Source organism: Periplaneta americana, chromosome 10 (genome assembly GCF_040183065.1).
Source record: "Periplaneta americana isolate PAMFEO1 chromosome 10, P.americana_PAMFEO1_priV1, whole genome shotgun sequence".
NCBI lineage: Eukaryota > Metazoa > Arthropoda > Insecta > Blattodea > Blattidae > Periplaneta > Periplaneta americana.
In genome coordinates, this window is record NC_091126.1 from 95,903,735 (window position 1) to 95,921,337 (window position 17,603).

Sequence of the window (17,603 nt, forward strand, 5' to 3'; positions counted from 1 at the left end):
TCTCTCTCTCTGTTTTTCTTATGGTGCCATCTACTGGTTTCTGGCAAAAATTACAATTACACCTCCCCTGAAATTCTTTGTGTCGTTCTTTCTAATGCCACCGGTATGAATTCCGTAATACGCATAGTTACAAATTATAGCAGTATATAGTCACGGAATGTTTCTGTGGACACACTGTACTATACACCATATATCAAGCGCTGGCATTTCTAGCCTTTAAACCAGGTGAAACAGTGAAGAATCTCTTTTAAGAATATGCCTACATGCAATTATGTTGTAAGTGGAAGTTTTCTAGACTCCCTGTCGGAGGGTACAGTATGCCGCGCTTGACGCATAGATGATTCTTCATGTTCTCCTGAAGTCATTCCATAATATTTCCTGGAGTAGGTACGTTATTTTCACCCACGGTGGTCTATTGCCTTTGCATCTGAGAGGTTCGCGATTTGAATCGGTCGAGGATAAATAATTTTTGACGATCATAATAATACTTATCATTACTTTCTTCGGAAGGAAATCGAAGGTGGAGCTCACTTCGTGTGTTTACGGCACGTAAAAGAACCCTGTATCTCATAAATAGCTCAAAGCAAAACATACAGGTTACTTTGACATATTTTAATTGTTTTGTATAATATATATCAACTGTATAGGAAATACAGTGGTTAAGAACTCTTTATACAATATGTACTAATGGAAACTGTTAACGTGGAAAATAAATAAAATCATGAAATTTTCATGAGTAGGTCATCTTAACGATTTTCCTTATGTCCCTCATGTAATCGTTACCAAACCGAGCATGAAACCAGAACGCAGCCCATTAACACAGCGCAATTGATTCAACACAAAAGCAACAATCTGATTTTTATATGATTTTGTTGCAGAATATTCGAGAACAAATGGCTATCAGTCTGGAGCGAATGAAGGAATTGGAGGAGCAAGTGAAACTTATTCCAGTTCTCCAGGTAATGAACGCTCCTGAACCGTTCAATTCTTGATAGACTTTGCTTTATCTGTTGAAAAATGTAATTTTTAGTATTATGAAAATTAAAAGAAATTAATAAATGTGAAGTAAATGATTGAAACAATATCATACGTCATGCCATATCTTGCTTTTATCCATCATATAAAGTGCAAACAATTTAGAAAACATGTATTAGATTTCAATCACTTTGAGTAAGTAGTTTACCATTTCCATCATCATCTTTTACAAGCACAAAAAATTCCTTAATGCTTTTAAATATTCATAATTACAGCATTACAAAATGCAAATAATAAATATTAAAAAAAAACAGATGATAGAATTGATAGTGACTGTGATGAAAACAGAAAACGAAAGATGATTATAATGTGCTGGTTTTATTTTTTGTAGTTTAAAATTACCATGCATACTATGTACGCAACTTTATGATTTACTACTCAGAATAATTAATTTCCATTATTTTTGTTACATTAACATTTTATTTTTGGACAAATATTTTCAATAATCGGATGTTCTTACACAAGGTCTTTCCATCGAGTGTTTTGGTCAAGTGTCTTTAATGTAAAGGACACAAACCAACCAGTTCGGCTTACGATCAAATTTTACCTCTACACAATGCCTGATACCTGCAATTCAGCAGCTTTTTTCATATTTTGTAGAATCCCCTCCAATATCCTGCATACTCGATATACTTTTTCTTTTTTTAATTAAAATTATTAGATGATCAGCAATAACTTCAGCTGTTTTTTCTCTCTTCGAGTCTTTATCCAGAGTGAAGTGGAAGAGATATCTTCCACCTGGCTAATTACACACTGAACAATGTTGCTCTTTGATGATGCTGGGGAGATGTTGATCCTAAACGTCTGCTTTCATCATAACTTTAGTTAGAACTTCACGGCCATCAAAGATGCAGTCAATTTTACTCTGCCTACAAATATATTCAAATTCCTGATTCAGAGTTTTTGCAACTTTTTCTTGGGCCCTCTTGACTTTGTTTTAATCAACTACAAGTTCTTGTCTTCTTCACTGATGAAGTCAGCCAATTAAAGCGGCAGTGTTGACGCCAGCAGACCAGAAATATATCTGATGCTCTGCTTAGCAACATTAAATATTTGTAAAGTGTTTTACTCTATCTATTTTTGAAGTAAAAGGCGTATTTAGTTTTTCTAATTCCAATTCGTGCTTTTGTTTCTCTTCATTTTGAGCATCAGCTGTTATCTCATCTTTATCATCATCATCATCATCATCATCATCATCATCATCATCATCATCTTCACCATAATCAGAAAGTTGTTTCATTTGTTGGCATTCAAGAAACCAGCATAATTCTCTGCTTATATGCAGCAAGCCTGCTTCTCTCGTCTTCTTATCGTTTCCTCTTTTTTATTTTTCTGTTGTGCTCAGGCAGATCTGGTAAGCCAATGTCATGTGGTCCAAGTGGAACCAGTCTTGACTCTCTGACTCTTAATGAAAGGAAGTTTCTTCACAGGGATCTCCTTAGAACACGTAGAGTAAATGTGAGCTTTTTTACTGTAACCAGTATCTGAAGGGCAGCCGAATTCAGAGCTGAAAACATTTCCACATTTGCAATCGAGGATGTCAAAATGTTTGTCCAAATTTGAAGTGAAATCTTCTTTGAAAACCAGTTTTTTTTTCAAAATATATAAATCTGTCATTGTTAAAAGGCACTAAGTAATTTATTTCAGTATTATGATAATCGAAGAAAACTGTTCCACTAGCTTAATAATTTTGAATATATGTTTCTGTTATGTTTACGCGTTACTTACCAGGATAATACTAAGTTACAATTTGCTTTGTTTCACCCTCTATTAAATCCAGACAAAAATTAAGAAATCCATCAAAATGTCCACTTTGTCGATAATTGACTTACTGCCTTTTAACAATGATCGATTCATACGTATCTAGCCTGCTGCCAACTGTCTTCGATTTTCTTTAAGATTTTGACTGTGAATGTGAGACAGGGAAGACAAAATAGCAGTTAGATCGTTTCATTTTTCAAGCACAGTGGGTACTTTACAATAGATATCTTTTTCAACCCTGGCTTTTGGGTATCTTTCTGGCATCCTCACCACTTGTTCTCCAAGCAATATCCCATATCTCGGAAAATCTCACAGAATTGGAAGTTCAGAGGGTAATAACTAGAGCCCGGATGTTTAGTCATTAATAACAGTTAAAATAGGCAGGTAAAAAAGGCAATAAAACGTAAAAAGAAAGGCACAATAATCTTTGAAAAGGGAATTATAAATTTTAAAAAGGCATTATATATTTTAGCAATAAATTTAAATTATATCAACATAACTCACACATTTACTTCTTTGGTGACACATGTTAACTTATGAAAGGCTTTTTTTTCGTGATTAACTGTCTTTTCACAAACCTTACATGACAAAACTGTTCCATCGGTTGAAAACACATGGGCACCAAATTCACTAACGTAAGCATGAAGTTTATCTTTCAATAGTTTACTGAATTTAGGCATTCTAGCTAACCGATCTTATACCTTATGTCGCCCAACAATAACTGACTGTTCCTCACTCAAATTTCTTTCTCCTACAATAATAAACACGTGTAGCACAAAATTGTAACAGTAAGATTTGAAAATATGAAAGCAAATAATTGGAAATGCTACATGACAACTTCTATGAGAACGAGCTTAATATTTAAAATTATAAAGCTGATTGTTGGTATCGTGAAGACATGACAATAATATATTTGTGACTGTGGATTGTCGATCATTATTCATATTACACCAATAGTATTAAAGCACGATTATTAGCAGATTAAGCACCGAAATAAATTAATTTTATTCGCTATTTTAGTAAAATTAGTCATTGTTTGAAACATTTAAATTTCATACACATTACATTACAATTAATTAGAAAGTTGCAAATAAACAAGAAATATTGCTTTAAAATGACTATTACACTCTTACTACGTTATACTACTTTTGACCAATAAAACGGTACGAAAGGACGTATTTCAACCAATCATGGCTGCTTATCGCACAATTTTATCGCGTCCCTAGCATTTGTTTAATTTTATCGCGTCCCTAGCATTTGTTTCTTTGTTTGCCAACATTTGAAACTGCGCTGGTCTGGACGTCAAAATATATATATATATATATATATATATATATATATATATATATATATATATATATATATATATATATATATACCACTCCAGTCGATGCACAGCAGTTTCAAATATGACTCGCATTGGCATTCAAGAACAAGAATTAATAAAAATCACTGATCATACCTATGCATCTTCTGAAATCCGATTTACAAATAAATGAAGAGTACCATTAGGAAATCCTGAATAAGTTGAATACACCATGTAGGCCTAAATCAACGAGTTCCACTTCTATTACGCACACGTCCAATATAACATCAGTTGAACCACCAACCACATTCAAATTTGAAAATTGTACATTCAATAATTATTCCTTTTAAAATTATTCGTGTTTATTTTTTATGTCATCGTCGTTAATTAAAACTTTTCTGACACTTGTGTATATTAGTTAGGTTATGTTATAGCTTTTGCTATATGATATTATGGATAGTCACGTATCAGAGATTGTTTAATATTAAGATTTATTGAAAATCATATGTCAAGTGACGTTGATTACTAGGATTCGGATAATTGAAGTGGAATGTTGCATTTTAATAAAAATGAAACTGAATCAACAAAGCCTTCTTGGCTAGTAACATTGCCATCGTGTATAATAGACCGAGAACTTCTCAACGAGAAGGCATTGCTCACTACTGCCATCTAGCATGCATCTAGCGTAATATTTGTAATGTTGAGATGGTACAATAATACATTTGAAGACAGTTGTATTTTCGTAAGTTAATTAATATTTTATTATATTGGAGTACTTCGTTACTTCTAATCTTTATATACTTTCTTCTAATCGTGTAATAGTCAATTAAATCCCACTCAAGTTTTGATTTTCTCTAGATAAATCAAAACGTCTAATGTGATTACTGTTGATAAAAAAAGACACATATTAGTAAGAAACACCTTAAAAAGGCAAAATAGGCAATATAAAAATTGGCCTTATCACTTTGATTTACTCCAAATCACACTTATATCTATGCAAATAATGATTTACCAGTAGCGGCCGGTGATCCAAATCCTCGGTGAGGCCAGATGCAACTAGTTTAAGTGCCTCCGATAGAAAATGTTTATTTATGATATTAATATCATTACTGTTGCTATATTATTAATATCATTATTACTGTATTATTATTATTATTATTATTATTATTATTAGTCTATTATTATTACTAGTAATGAAAAATAATAATTTCACTCACCAAATAAGCTGTTATTCTGCGAGTTTCAGTGATTGTTTCAGTGTGATGAAGCAACCCATATTTTGTGTTGAAATTTCCCTTTCTTTCTTTTCTTTTTTATTGTTTTCCTTTGACAGCAACAAACAAGGCCAACAGAGAAGTTTATTTTGCACCACATTACCACTTAACCATTTGTTGCCCATACCAGGATGCAATAGAAACTCGCGTTTTAAGATTATCTGTCAGAAAAATTGTCAGCGATGTCGTAGGTATCTCGGTCGGCTCTCTCTTTATTTAAAACGTCCTTTCTTTCAATATTATTTCTTCTCGAAAAAGGACACTCTAACAATGAATTAACTACACCAGCATTATTTCTGGAATTTGTTTCTGTCTATATTTTCCCGAAATACATAACAACATTGGCCCAGATTCACTACACGAAGTACAATAGTACAACACCCTCGCTTAATTCAAAGACATAAGAGGAGAGAATAGTGTGGGTCTCTGCCTGCCAAAGAGCTGGAATGTTTGTTATTTATGGCCTATTTAGGAAGACAAGTCACCCTATTCCCACCCCACTCTACCCTTGAGGCCGGCCCATGGTTGAGAGGAGTAAAACCTGACCAGGCCGGACGAATTGTGCCTCAATTACAACGTTTAAAGCGCAACGTCAAAAGCCCGCGAAGGCAAACTAAAATCCAGAAGCAGACCCGGCACGAGCGATCCTGGCCTCATGAACAAATTTTACTGCAAAACAGATCTATATACATCACAAGCCACACCCGGCATGAGCGATCCTGGCCTCAGGAACAAATTTTACTGCAAAACAGGTCTATCTACATCACAAAATTTTCAAATGCTTCTACAGCGATATATGCTTCATTCAAATAACTAATACTTTACATAAAAACAAAATTTGATTTCAGTTAAGCCAAGTGACTGAGGCCCGGCCTCACTTGCCTCAGTCCATCAGCCGCCACTGTGATTTACTTACACCCAGTAAAAAAAAGGCATTTTGCCAAACATCCGGACTCTAGTAACAACTCTCTTTCTGGCTTAAAATAATTAGATTACTCATATACATGAATGTCCCCAGTTTTGTTCTTCTTCTGGAAGTCTTTGCAGATCAATTTCCACTGGTTAAGATGGTAGCGGTAGTAGTATCGAGATACAAGTAAGTTTGACACTGATAGAAAATGTCCAACTCGTGATAAAGAAATATGCCTAATATTAGTATGATCTATATGAAGTAACTGCAAGTACTTGGCAACCTATTTAATGATTTTTAGGTTTTACATAATTTTTATATGAAGCTTCTATTAAGGCTAGTTTTAAGATGTTGGCAAATTCACAGCGAAGTGATAAATTGTTTTTCATGTAGTTATTTACCAAGCAAAACTGCATTATATTCAGATAACCAACATATTATGTTCTGAATTTCCAAGTCATATAGTCCCTCATTTTCGAAATTTTTAAGCTGAAAAATTCGTCACACCCCAATAGTATACTGCTAATATAATAATTCATAGCACAGTATAGTGTATTGTAGTGTTAGTTGTATCCATCTGCAATCTTACATTTTCGACGCCATCTTGTAATTTACAGCATAAAATTCCTGCAAATAGATTATACAGAAATAATTGCATCACTATAGACGAACGTAGAGACAGTATAAGATAAATTGTTGGAAGCGAAATGAAAATACGTAGAACTTTTGCATATGAATAACAATTTCATCTAAACACCGCACTGAACAAGTCATGTAACACATGTCAGTGTTCATTGTAAATGAAAGTAGAATTGTGCGAATGTCATTATTCTAAGTCATATGATTAGAAATACACCGGGGGTTACGGATTCATAACAACTCAGCCTACGCCAGCCATGCAGTTAAGTCTGACCAGAGTCGTGCAGACTGGTCCTCCGCTCAGCACTGTCAGTCCTAATGCGTAAGCAACCCAGACCACCCAAGACCAACACTGCTTGGCGCGGCCGCTTTCTAGCCCGTTGGGGTGGGCTTCGCAACCCAGCTTAGCCCACCGCACTCCTCAGCACTCGTCTCAGCACTGCAGTGACGTCATCCCACCAGTTGATTGCATTCTACTGTTTTCCTGCTTGCGCGCTAGTTGTGCTTTCGCTTGATGTGTGGCATGAGCATACCGGACACAGTACAAAATTAAAATATTTTCCACTGCAGTCAAACACATTTAAAAACTGTCTCTATGGTACTTTTTAAAATTTTCATTCGACTCTGTATTTTTTAACTTTGTAGCAGCGATTTTCTCCTTCACTAATTTTTCTCTAAAGAGGTTGTATTTTAGAATGTATGTTTTAACGGCCGGTGTCTGTGATAAAGTTTTTCCGGGCTGCTATTACACTATCAAAATTTTTTGGCAAAGATCTTTTTATAAAATATATATTATACAATATATGTCAGTGTAATGGGTTTTCTTTTATAAAAGTTCCTTTGATAAAATATTTTTTATTAAATATGAGTGCAGCTTGTTATCTTTGATAAAATATTTCTATACCGTGAAACAAATATGGCGGCACGCAAATATAACTGGACTGTTGCTACCACAAAAATTCTGACATCGGATTATGAAGCAAATGGAATGTAAATAAATAATTTTATAATATAATATTAATATTATATGGGCAAATCCAGAAATGCATATAGAGTGTTAGTTGGGAGGCCGGAGGGAAAAAGATCTTTGGGGAGGCCGAGACGTAGATGGGAAGATAATATTAAAATGGATTTGAGGAAAATGGGATATGATGATAGAGACTGGATTAATCTTGCACAGGATAGGGACCGATGGCGGGGTTTTGTAGGGCGGCAATGGACCTGCGGGTTCGTTAAAAGCCATTTGTAAGTAAATAATATTTTATAATAATTTGTATAACTTTTCAAGTCCTCTCTTTGTAGCTCTTTCAATAAGTTTTGATGTATACCTCTCTTATCACGTCTTGCAATCCATGGTTTAACCCCTGACCAGATATTTATTCATGGTGTTATAAACTTAACGCGTAAATAACAGTATAAAACAAATCGTAAACTTAACGCGTAAATATTAGTATCAACAAATCCACGGAACGCGTGTTCATTGTTGTGGAACAAGTGTTAGGAGAGATTTGTTCATAATTTTAGGTCATGTTTGATAAAATCTTTTGAAAAGATTTTATGTAATGTAATATACCTCAAATCCTATCTTTTATCAAAGATCTTTGAAATATTTTATCATAATATTCTTAGTCAAAGAACTTTTGATAGTGTAATAGCAGCTTCACAGGGACTGTATTTTCTTTGCGATGCACTATTATTTGGACTCATCTTGAAAAACAGAAATCAAATGTTTGAAACAGTAGCTGATCGTTAATCGAACCGTACACACAAGCACAAACCCGCGCCAACTCAATTCATAAGTAACTGATAGAAGCGGAAGCTTGGGCTCATGCTTTGATACAAACAAGTTCACCGCACTAAACCGCTCCACAAGCAGTCCGCCGCGACCCGTGCGGTGGTGCAGGGTGACGGCACGGGCTAGTTCCGTGCGACACTGCTTAGCCCGTTGCGGTCAGCGGTGCGCAAGCCCGTGGGCTTGGACCAATCTGCACGACTCTGAGTCTGACACGCGTGTACCCCGGCTTAGAGCCGAGTTGAACGCTACGTATCGTCTTCTCTACTATTTCTAGCACAACTTTCTTCCATGAAATACAACAGAGCATTAACTCGAGAACCTGATGCTATTCATTGACGACGAAACTAATTGATAACATAAATGGAATCTACATACATAAATGATCAAATAGGGTACCGTATACGGTATATGTGGAGATGCCATATTGTAAGTTAACGGATATCGTCATAAGTTTGTTGTTCAACAGCGTAGTCGTTAATATCCCTTGAACTGTTAGCACTATATAAACACAACAAATCATTGTTCTTTTATTTTATCTAGTTTAATTTTTGCGAGGAATTTAAGTATTTTTTATTCTAAAATATAACTTTGCGATTAAAACAAATTTTATTCTGAGAAAAATTGTGTACGTTTAATTTCTGAACCCGTATCTACAGAGTGTTTCTAAATTAGACCGACAAACTTTTGGATCGAATAGGTAACTTTCTTTCAAACACTTTTCGTTAAGAAATCCGTGGGCTACGACATTTCCTTTCAGAGCAAGAGTGGTTATGTCATTACACCCTAAATTTGTAAAGAGCACATGAATAGCAGTATCATTTATAAAACATATTGCTGTTTGTGTGAGAAACTAGTTTTGATAATGTGCAATTCGGATGTGTGGCACCTAAGAATATTTAGCGAATATTATTATAAAATGAAAGTGATAAATATAGCCTACATTTATAAGCATTTATAAACTCTGAAATGTGCATGCAAATATGCTCTATACATTCTTAAAATATGCACTGTAATATTATGTAATATAAATTTCTAAAAATAACAGCTCGAAAATACTTTAATTTTAAATAGAGTAAGAAGATGGCAGTTTTTTAACCCATTATTGCATAAAGTTATTAATGACTTGAAAAATGCGTTTCTGAGTTTAAGTTTGCTAGTTGGTGACTTAAGAATGCTTTCTTACCATTTTTATCTTTATTTACTTTCTGGGATAAAAATTAAGAACCGTCCCATAAATAGGACGCTATGCATAATGGTCAGTGATACAGTAGTTGAATAGAATAACCATTTTTTGTAGTTTAAATAGTATTTATCTATTTATTATGTAGCAAATACATATACATATTAGAATCAGTGTTTCAACTGCCCTTCTCACACAAGCCTACGCATTGTACAACACTATTTTGTGTGATAAGGGTAGAAACATTTAGGGTGGAGTCCAATTTGACACTTGCTGCAGATGAACTTTGCTTTCCCTGTAGCTACAATTAGCACACCTTCGCTGAGTTTCATTTTCAACTGGCCAGTGGTGTTGACCATCAAATCTTATGTCTCCTGATGGAATGGGAACAATTTTTCCTTAGTGGGAACTCACCCCATGCCTTTTCAGTACTGTAAAAGCCAGAAGACGGCAAAAGTTGAGGAGCGGTTCTGAAGAGTTTTGAGGCTTCATTTTTCTGTACAGAAACCAAGCATTTACTACGGCAACATCAATAAAATAAGCGAAGATGGACCACCACTCTGTTGTTGCCGCTGTTGCTAACATCGGTACTGCCAACGCTGGTGCTGCTGTTTCTGTGCTAGCGGCGGTACTGCTGTTGCTGCTAGTGATGGTGCTGCTATTGCTGCTGGTGGTGATTGTAAAAAAATCCGTAGTGCTACAGCCCATGAAGGGCCAAGACCGACCAGCCTGCTGCTGCTGGTCTCACGTCCACATGCCGAAACAGAGGTGGAAAATCATCCAACCAGAATGACGGTATCGTGTGGTTAGCACGATGATTCCCTCCCAGCCGTTATAGCCGGTTTCCGAAACCGGATTTTCGCTACCTATCGTAGCTCCACAAGTGCATGATGATGCTGGGTGGACACCGGTCCCATACACTGGCCGAAATTTCATGAGAAAATTTCTTCCCCCATGAGGACTCGAACCAGCGCGCATTCCGTAACGCGAGTCCGAGACAGGATGCCTTAGACCACGATGCCAGTGCGCGGTACGTTGGTGGTTATAGTAGTAATAACAGTACTTGTAGTAGTACGATGGCCTTCTAGCCTGGAATTACCTTCCCTGTCTTGGAAATTTTCATAGCCTATATTAGCTTCCTTCTTTTCGGACAGCAATAACTTGTGCGAGAAACCTCAGCTTCATTTTTGTCTAATGTACTTTCAAAATCATTTGTTGCAGCTTTTATGTTAGAAGACTGGCATACTTTCATCAACAATGTCATCTTCATTATCATCATTACATTTTTTTTTGTATTGCGCTTTACTAAGTAGCACTTTACCGCCAAGATCATTCAAATAAGCCTCATGCTCGTCGTCCGATTTATCACTGTATTTATTTGTATCATGGAAATCTTCTGGAGGGGTCACATATATTAGACTCTCATTATTATTATTTTAATTTTCCATTAACCCCAGAATTTCACTCACGGTTAGACTGGAAATAAAACAATGTAATGGAAACCATATACATATTATAAAGAATACTACAGGAGTGCACACTGCATGGCGTCCTATTTTTAGGACGGCACTATATTTCGCCTTGTACCTAGCAACATATAAGAAAATGTTATTGTTGTTATATACCACATGAAAACTGAAGCATTCAACTCATTACGTGAAAATAAAAATCACATTTCTGTATCACCATTACAGAGCAACTAAGAATGAACTTACACGCGGTGCGTCACAAAATACTGTTAACCTGCTATCTTGTAAAAAATTAGCTGGTATGAACAAATGTTCGCGCGGAATTCAAACACTGTAACACCATAATACAATGTAATAATTTACCTTCTAAACAATGCCTCCAACTGTACTAAACAAGAAAAAGTTCCATAGAAATCAGTATTTTACGTAAGTCACATTTTTAGGACGCTATGCAGTAATGGGTTAAACCTCAATGCATGCACAATTTGTTGAAATTTGTGTGAAAATTAGTACATTCCAATAAAACATTGTTAAACTTGCGTTTCACTACTATCTTTTACCCACATTAAACCTGAGAATTGCAGGAAACGATTAATATCATCTTCACGTTTTCAATGGTGAAACTCCTACGCCTATCAGAAAACAGATTTTTGTACATTGAGAATGACTTCTCCACACCACAAGAAGTTAAAAATACATAGGATAAATCCATATTTCGCCCTGTGTCAGCTCCTCTTCTAATTCTACTGCTTCACCACATAACAATTTTGTTATCTAACAAACAGAATGATATCCACAATTTTTTGCAAGCACTGATTGGAAGTTTTTCAGAAACATTTTTTATAGTTCCATGTATTTAAGAGATTCAAGCACAAACTACGTACATTTTTATCTTAGGACAAGGACTCTTCAGATATACTGACTTACGAGGTACTAAAATACTAAAGAAAATGAGCTAAGCATAATGCCGTGTTTCCATAGGTCGTGAATCATTCCTCATTCATTAAGTCAATTTTATTACAAAAGAAAATATACATCACGATATGTTCAGAATATGTAATTTTTATACTGAAATAGAAAAACATGTGTACAGTGCAAATAAATATTAAAGTACGCTGTCGTGCACTAACAAATATGTTACGTGATTATTATATTCATGATAATCGAAGAAAATAATGTTTGCAGATGTTAAATTAGTTTGTATGCAATATGCATTTTACATATAGATCCGGGCTCTAGTGACGAATTATTAACAAAATACAACCAAGTGTATTGTATTGTATTGTATTTATTAACATTCCATGGTATTCATACATGCTTACAGCTAGAATATGGAACAAGTCAAAAAACTTAATACTATTATAAAATCTTAATTTATAGTCACAGTCTAGATGAAATATATACAGACGAGATTTACAATATAGTCTACTAGTACAACACATAGTTTTAGTATCAATTTCATGAAGTGTTATTGAATGTCATGAATTCATCTACAGAATAGAAGGCGTGAGAAATTAGGTACTTCTTTAATTTGGCCCTAAATAATTTTATGTTTTGAGTTTCATTTTTTATATCGATAGGGAGGCTATTAAAAATTTTTACTGCCATATAACGCACTCCTTTTTGATAGCACGATAGACTTGCCGATGGAGTATGAAAGTAATTTTTTGACGTGTATTTATGCTATGAACTGTTGAATTAGTTACTAAATTTTTACGATTACATACAAGGAAGACTATTAATGAAAATATATACTGACAAGCCATGGGCATTATTTGTAGTTTTTTGAAAATAGTCCTACACGATTCCCTAGATTTGGCACCTACTATTATTCTAGTTACTCTTTTTTGTAATAAAAATATACTGTTACTATCTGTGGAATTTCCCCAGAATATTATTCCAAAACTCATTACCGAGTGGAAGTATGCAAAGTATATTGTTTTTAAGGTATTGATATTTACTATCTTTTGCATAGATCTAATAGCAAAACAAGCTGAATTTAATTTGGGGGTAATTTCTTTAATATGATTTTTCCAATTTACCACATTATCGATTTTTAAGCCAAGAAATTTGGTTGTTGTTGTTTCTAATAGGGATCTGTTGTTAATTATTGCGCTAGAAATTTGCGACGTTGAATTTAGACAGGATTTAAATTGAATTATGTTAGTTTTGTTACAATTTAATACTAATTTATTGACTGAGAACCAGTCACATATTTTGAAGAGAATTTCCTCAGTTGAAGATTGGAATGTGTTGGAGTTATTGGCTATAATTACTATACTTGCGTCATCTGCAAATAATATGGGATGACCTACATCTTTTATTAGGGGGGCAAGATCATTTATAAAGACTAGAAAAAGTAGGGGACCTAATATTGATCCTTGAGGAATTCCATCATTAATAGTTCCCCATGTCGATGTAGATTTCGTAGTTGTATTGATTTCAACTTTCTGTTTCCTATCTATGAGATATGAGTGAAACCATTGGTGTGCAACACCTTTAATTCCATAATAATCTAATTTATCTAGCAGCATTTTATGATTTATACAGTCAAATGCTTTGGATAAATCACAGAAAATCCCTCCAACTTGTAATTTTTTATTTACTGCCTCCAGAATTTTGTCAGTTAAACTAAATGTTGTATTTTCTGTGCCTTTATTTTTCCTAAATCCAAATTGTTCTGGGACTAAAATGTTGTATCTTTCTAGATGATGATATAATCTTTTATACATTACTTTTTCAAAGATTTTGGAGAAGACTGGTAGAAGTGATGTGGGTCTGTAATTTTCTGGAGACGTTGTTTCTCCCTTTTTGAAGATAGGAATAACCACTGAATATTTTAATCTCTCGGGAAATATACCATTGAACATTGAATAGTTACATAAATAACTTAATGGCCCAGCTATAATATGTGAACTCGCTTTTAATATTTTGCTTGTTATTTCATCATACCCTGATAGGCCTACAAATCAATAAATATTGGATGAACAATCCTCTGCGCGCCCAATTCCACTGGTTGCAGGTCTTGGGCCAGTCAAGTCGATAACCGCGGTGAACGGGTGTTAGAAAGCCCGCAGGAAATCCATGCACAGTTTGTCGCGTAGGTTATTACTAATAAACACTTAAAAAGTAAAGACTAATAAACACTTAAAGAAATCTACCTAGTTTGTCGCGTAAGTTATTACTAATAAATACTAAAGTAAACACTTAAAAAGTAAATTAAAAGTTATTTACTCACCCGTATCAAGCAAGGGCTGTAACTTCAGTAACTTTGTAGCCGTTCGAACAGAGCCATAGAAAATTCCCATTTTCCGAGAAAGACGGCGAAGTGATTTTATAGGGGAATATTCCAGAGTCATGTCCAATGTTTTCTAGAGTTCCTTATGTGAGTACTGTACGTGGCTGTCTACTCTTCTTATCAAAAACACTTTCCGTTTTCACGAAATATATTTACAAATCTTTGAATCGAACTTCGATTTGAATCTTGGATACCAGATCTCTCCCTTGAAATAATAATCTTCTTATAGCACGAGCTTATTCTGTACACACGTATAAATCATACATGAATACTCTTTGGGGAATAGAATACCTGAATTGAGCCAGATTAACATAATTAACACACTGTATTAAGTCACCTAAAGAACGCGTCCTTATCTTGCAAGTATAACTCACATTAACGCCTGACGTGACCTTTTTCGCGGTGTAGGCGGGGAATTCATAACCACCTTAGCAGCTGGTTCTGATGACCAGTCGTAAGCTGTGAAAGTACTGGCGCGTAAAGGATTGTTCACCCAGTATTTTCAATGGAGATGTTTCGTTTCATTCAAGTCACTATAAACACAATTTGAGATTAATTGTTGCCATTAGCAACTCTGGAGAGGGAATAGTGTGAATGCTTACTATTCCTGCTTGTCAACATTGGAAATAAAATGAGAATCCAATTAAAAAAATACAGAAAGAGATAGAGCCCAACCGCAGCATTTTGAACAATGGAGTAGTGTATTGAAATAACATTGCATAATGTACTGGGATTAACATTTTTTCACACAATGTCACAATTGTTTATTCTCGACGAAAGCCAACAATTTGCGTTGCGTGTTTGATTTGCGCCTGGAGAGTAAATTGTCTTTTATCTGGCGGAATTCATGTGACGTGGAATCAGAACGTCTCCGAGCCTTCAATTCGGACAGTACGGGACGCACAATAAATCATATTCTATTTGGTATTCTATGTATGTCGAGGTCATGACTTCTATGTTTTTGAAGTCAAAATGTCTGCTCCAAATTGCTTATCGAAAAGGTGGACTAGGTTAGATTCCCCCGAGTCCATTAAATAATTTTGAGGTTCACAAATATGAACACGTGGACTCCATGGTTAATATTTGTTCAAACATTTTTATACGCACAACAAAATATTTTCTGTCATCTTCCAGACCGAGATGCATTCAGGTGTAACGCTCATAAGTGGTCACAAACGCCTCCAATGTTCATTTGAACTGTAACTTACTCTGGAGAACGCTTTCGTATTAGAGCTTGCTGCTTTATTTACGAGACTCAGGAGACTACTTCATGGATGAAGAATACCTTAGTATTAATTAATTAATAAAATCTTACATAAGGTCTTCTGAGAAAAGTGCGCTGAGTAGTATGGAATATAGTTTCGCAATTCCTTTTATTTTACCGATTGGAAATATCAACATCGATAAAATGGAAATAGAGGAGTTACATTTCCTCCTTTTGTCGGTGAAATGGAAAGATGAAACAAAACTTTCTAAGAATTTAAGAGGTTGCGGGAAAATAACTCATGTTCTCCAATAATATAGACCGTTATACAATTATAATACACCGTTGACATTAAAGAAACCAAAGTCTTTACTGGGATTGCCAGGTTTGTATTATTAAAAAAAAAAAGAAAGATTTTCATAAAAAAAGGATGATGCATGGAAATTCCCAGGAATTTAGTAGCATAATTATAATTGATTTTTTTTTTTTTTACTTTCTCTATGAGGCCTGTGCACCGCGACCTGAGGTCTATTGTGTGCCCCTGGGATGAGTCGCGAGTCCAACGACTTAACCCCCAACACCCTAACGACCAGTCCCACCATCCTTGTAAGTCCGTTTACCATTCCCCCAACAGCCCCCCCACATTCCCCCCTCAAACTGTCTGGAGTGTACGCCACCCCCTCCCGTCTGGCCATCCGTCTGAAGTGTAGGCCACCCCTCCCGTCGGGAGGGGAGTGGGTTCCGCTGCCTGGTCACCAACTGCCAACTTGCCACATATCCATGGAGGTCGGCCGAGAGCGCTAGGAGCTTCGGAGGGTCGCCGCAGGCGCGATTTGAAAACCTAGAAGACAACCGGAATGATAAGGAAAAATGATGAGGGGAGGAAAGGAAGTGGCGAGAATGAGTGGGGTTCCATACGCCTGATAAAGTTACCTGATATTCATCCATAAGACTGAGGGGGGAAAACCCCGAAAAAACCTCACCCAGGCAACTCGTCCCAAGCGGGGAATCGAACCCCGGCCCGCTGCGTTCGAGAGCGAACACGCTACCACGAGACCACAGCGGTGGACTTAATTGATTGTTTAATTATTTTTTAAAGGTGTAAGTTCATTACCATTCTTAAACTGTGTTTTAGACATTTAACAATATAAACTAGTTTTACAGAACCTGTATGTTAGGCCTATATATATATATATATATATATATATATATATATATATATATATATATATATATATATATTGCAGTAGAAGTGTAATAAAACCATTAGTACACAGGAAAACATGAATAAAAGTTGGCATCACTCAGCTTTTACAGATGATTTGGCAGCCTTAATAATTTTGTATCATTTCTATTCTCCAAGATAGATTTTCTGCAGTAATTAAGCTGAGAAATAACTTGTACTTCAGCATTTATCAAGTCCACAGAACACTTATTTTTTTACATCTGATCACTTAAACTTCATGGGCCATATTCATAGTCATTCTTAGCGCGGGCTCCCGGTGGATGATCAGCGAACTAACGTTTTTCGTATTCATAAACCAGTGTTAGCGATATGATATGATATGAATCCTGTACAAGTAATCAGTCGATTGCCGGAGCTAGTTTAGCACGCTCGTAGCGCGGGCTAGCGAAATGTCTATGCATAGCACCCCATAACATTATAAAAATAAATCTCTGCATGTAGGTCCTGTAATGTAATGTAATGTAATGTTATGTTGAAAGTAATTAT

The 17,603-nt window shown here is 35.4% G+C and overlaps 1 protein-coding gene across 5 annotated transcripts in view; it reads left to right on the forward strand.

Moving 5' to 3' along the window:
• Positions 1-17,603, forward strand: part of LOC138707912 (KN motif and ankyrin repeat domain-containing protein 1-like) — a 437,992-nt gene that overhangs the window by 240,371 nt on the left and 180,018 nt on the right. For 4 of the 5 annotated variants that reach the window (XM_069837957.1, XM_069837958.1, XM_069837956.1 and 1 more), the window contains one exon: positions 879-959. The exons of the other annotated variant lie outside the window; for it this stretch is intronic. In XM_069837957.1, coding sequence (XP_069694058.1) covers positions 879-959 — 81 coding nt within the window. The remainder of the gene's footprint in view (positions 1-878; positions 960-17,603) is intronic. 5 annotated transcript variants of the gene reach the window in all.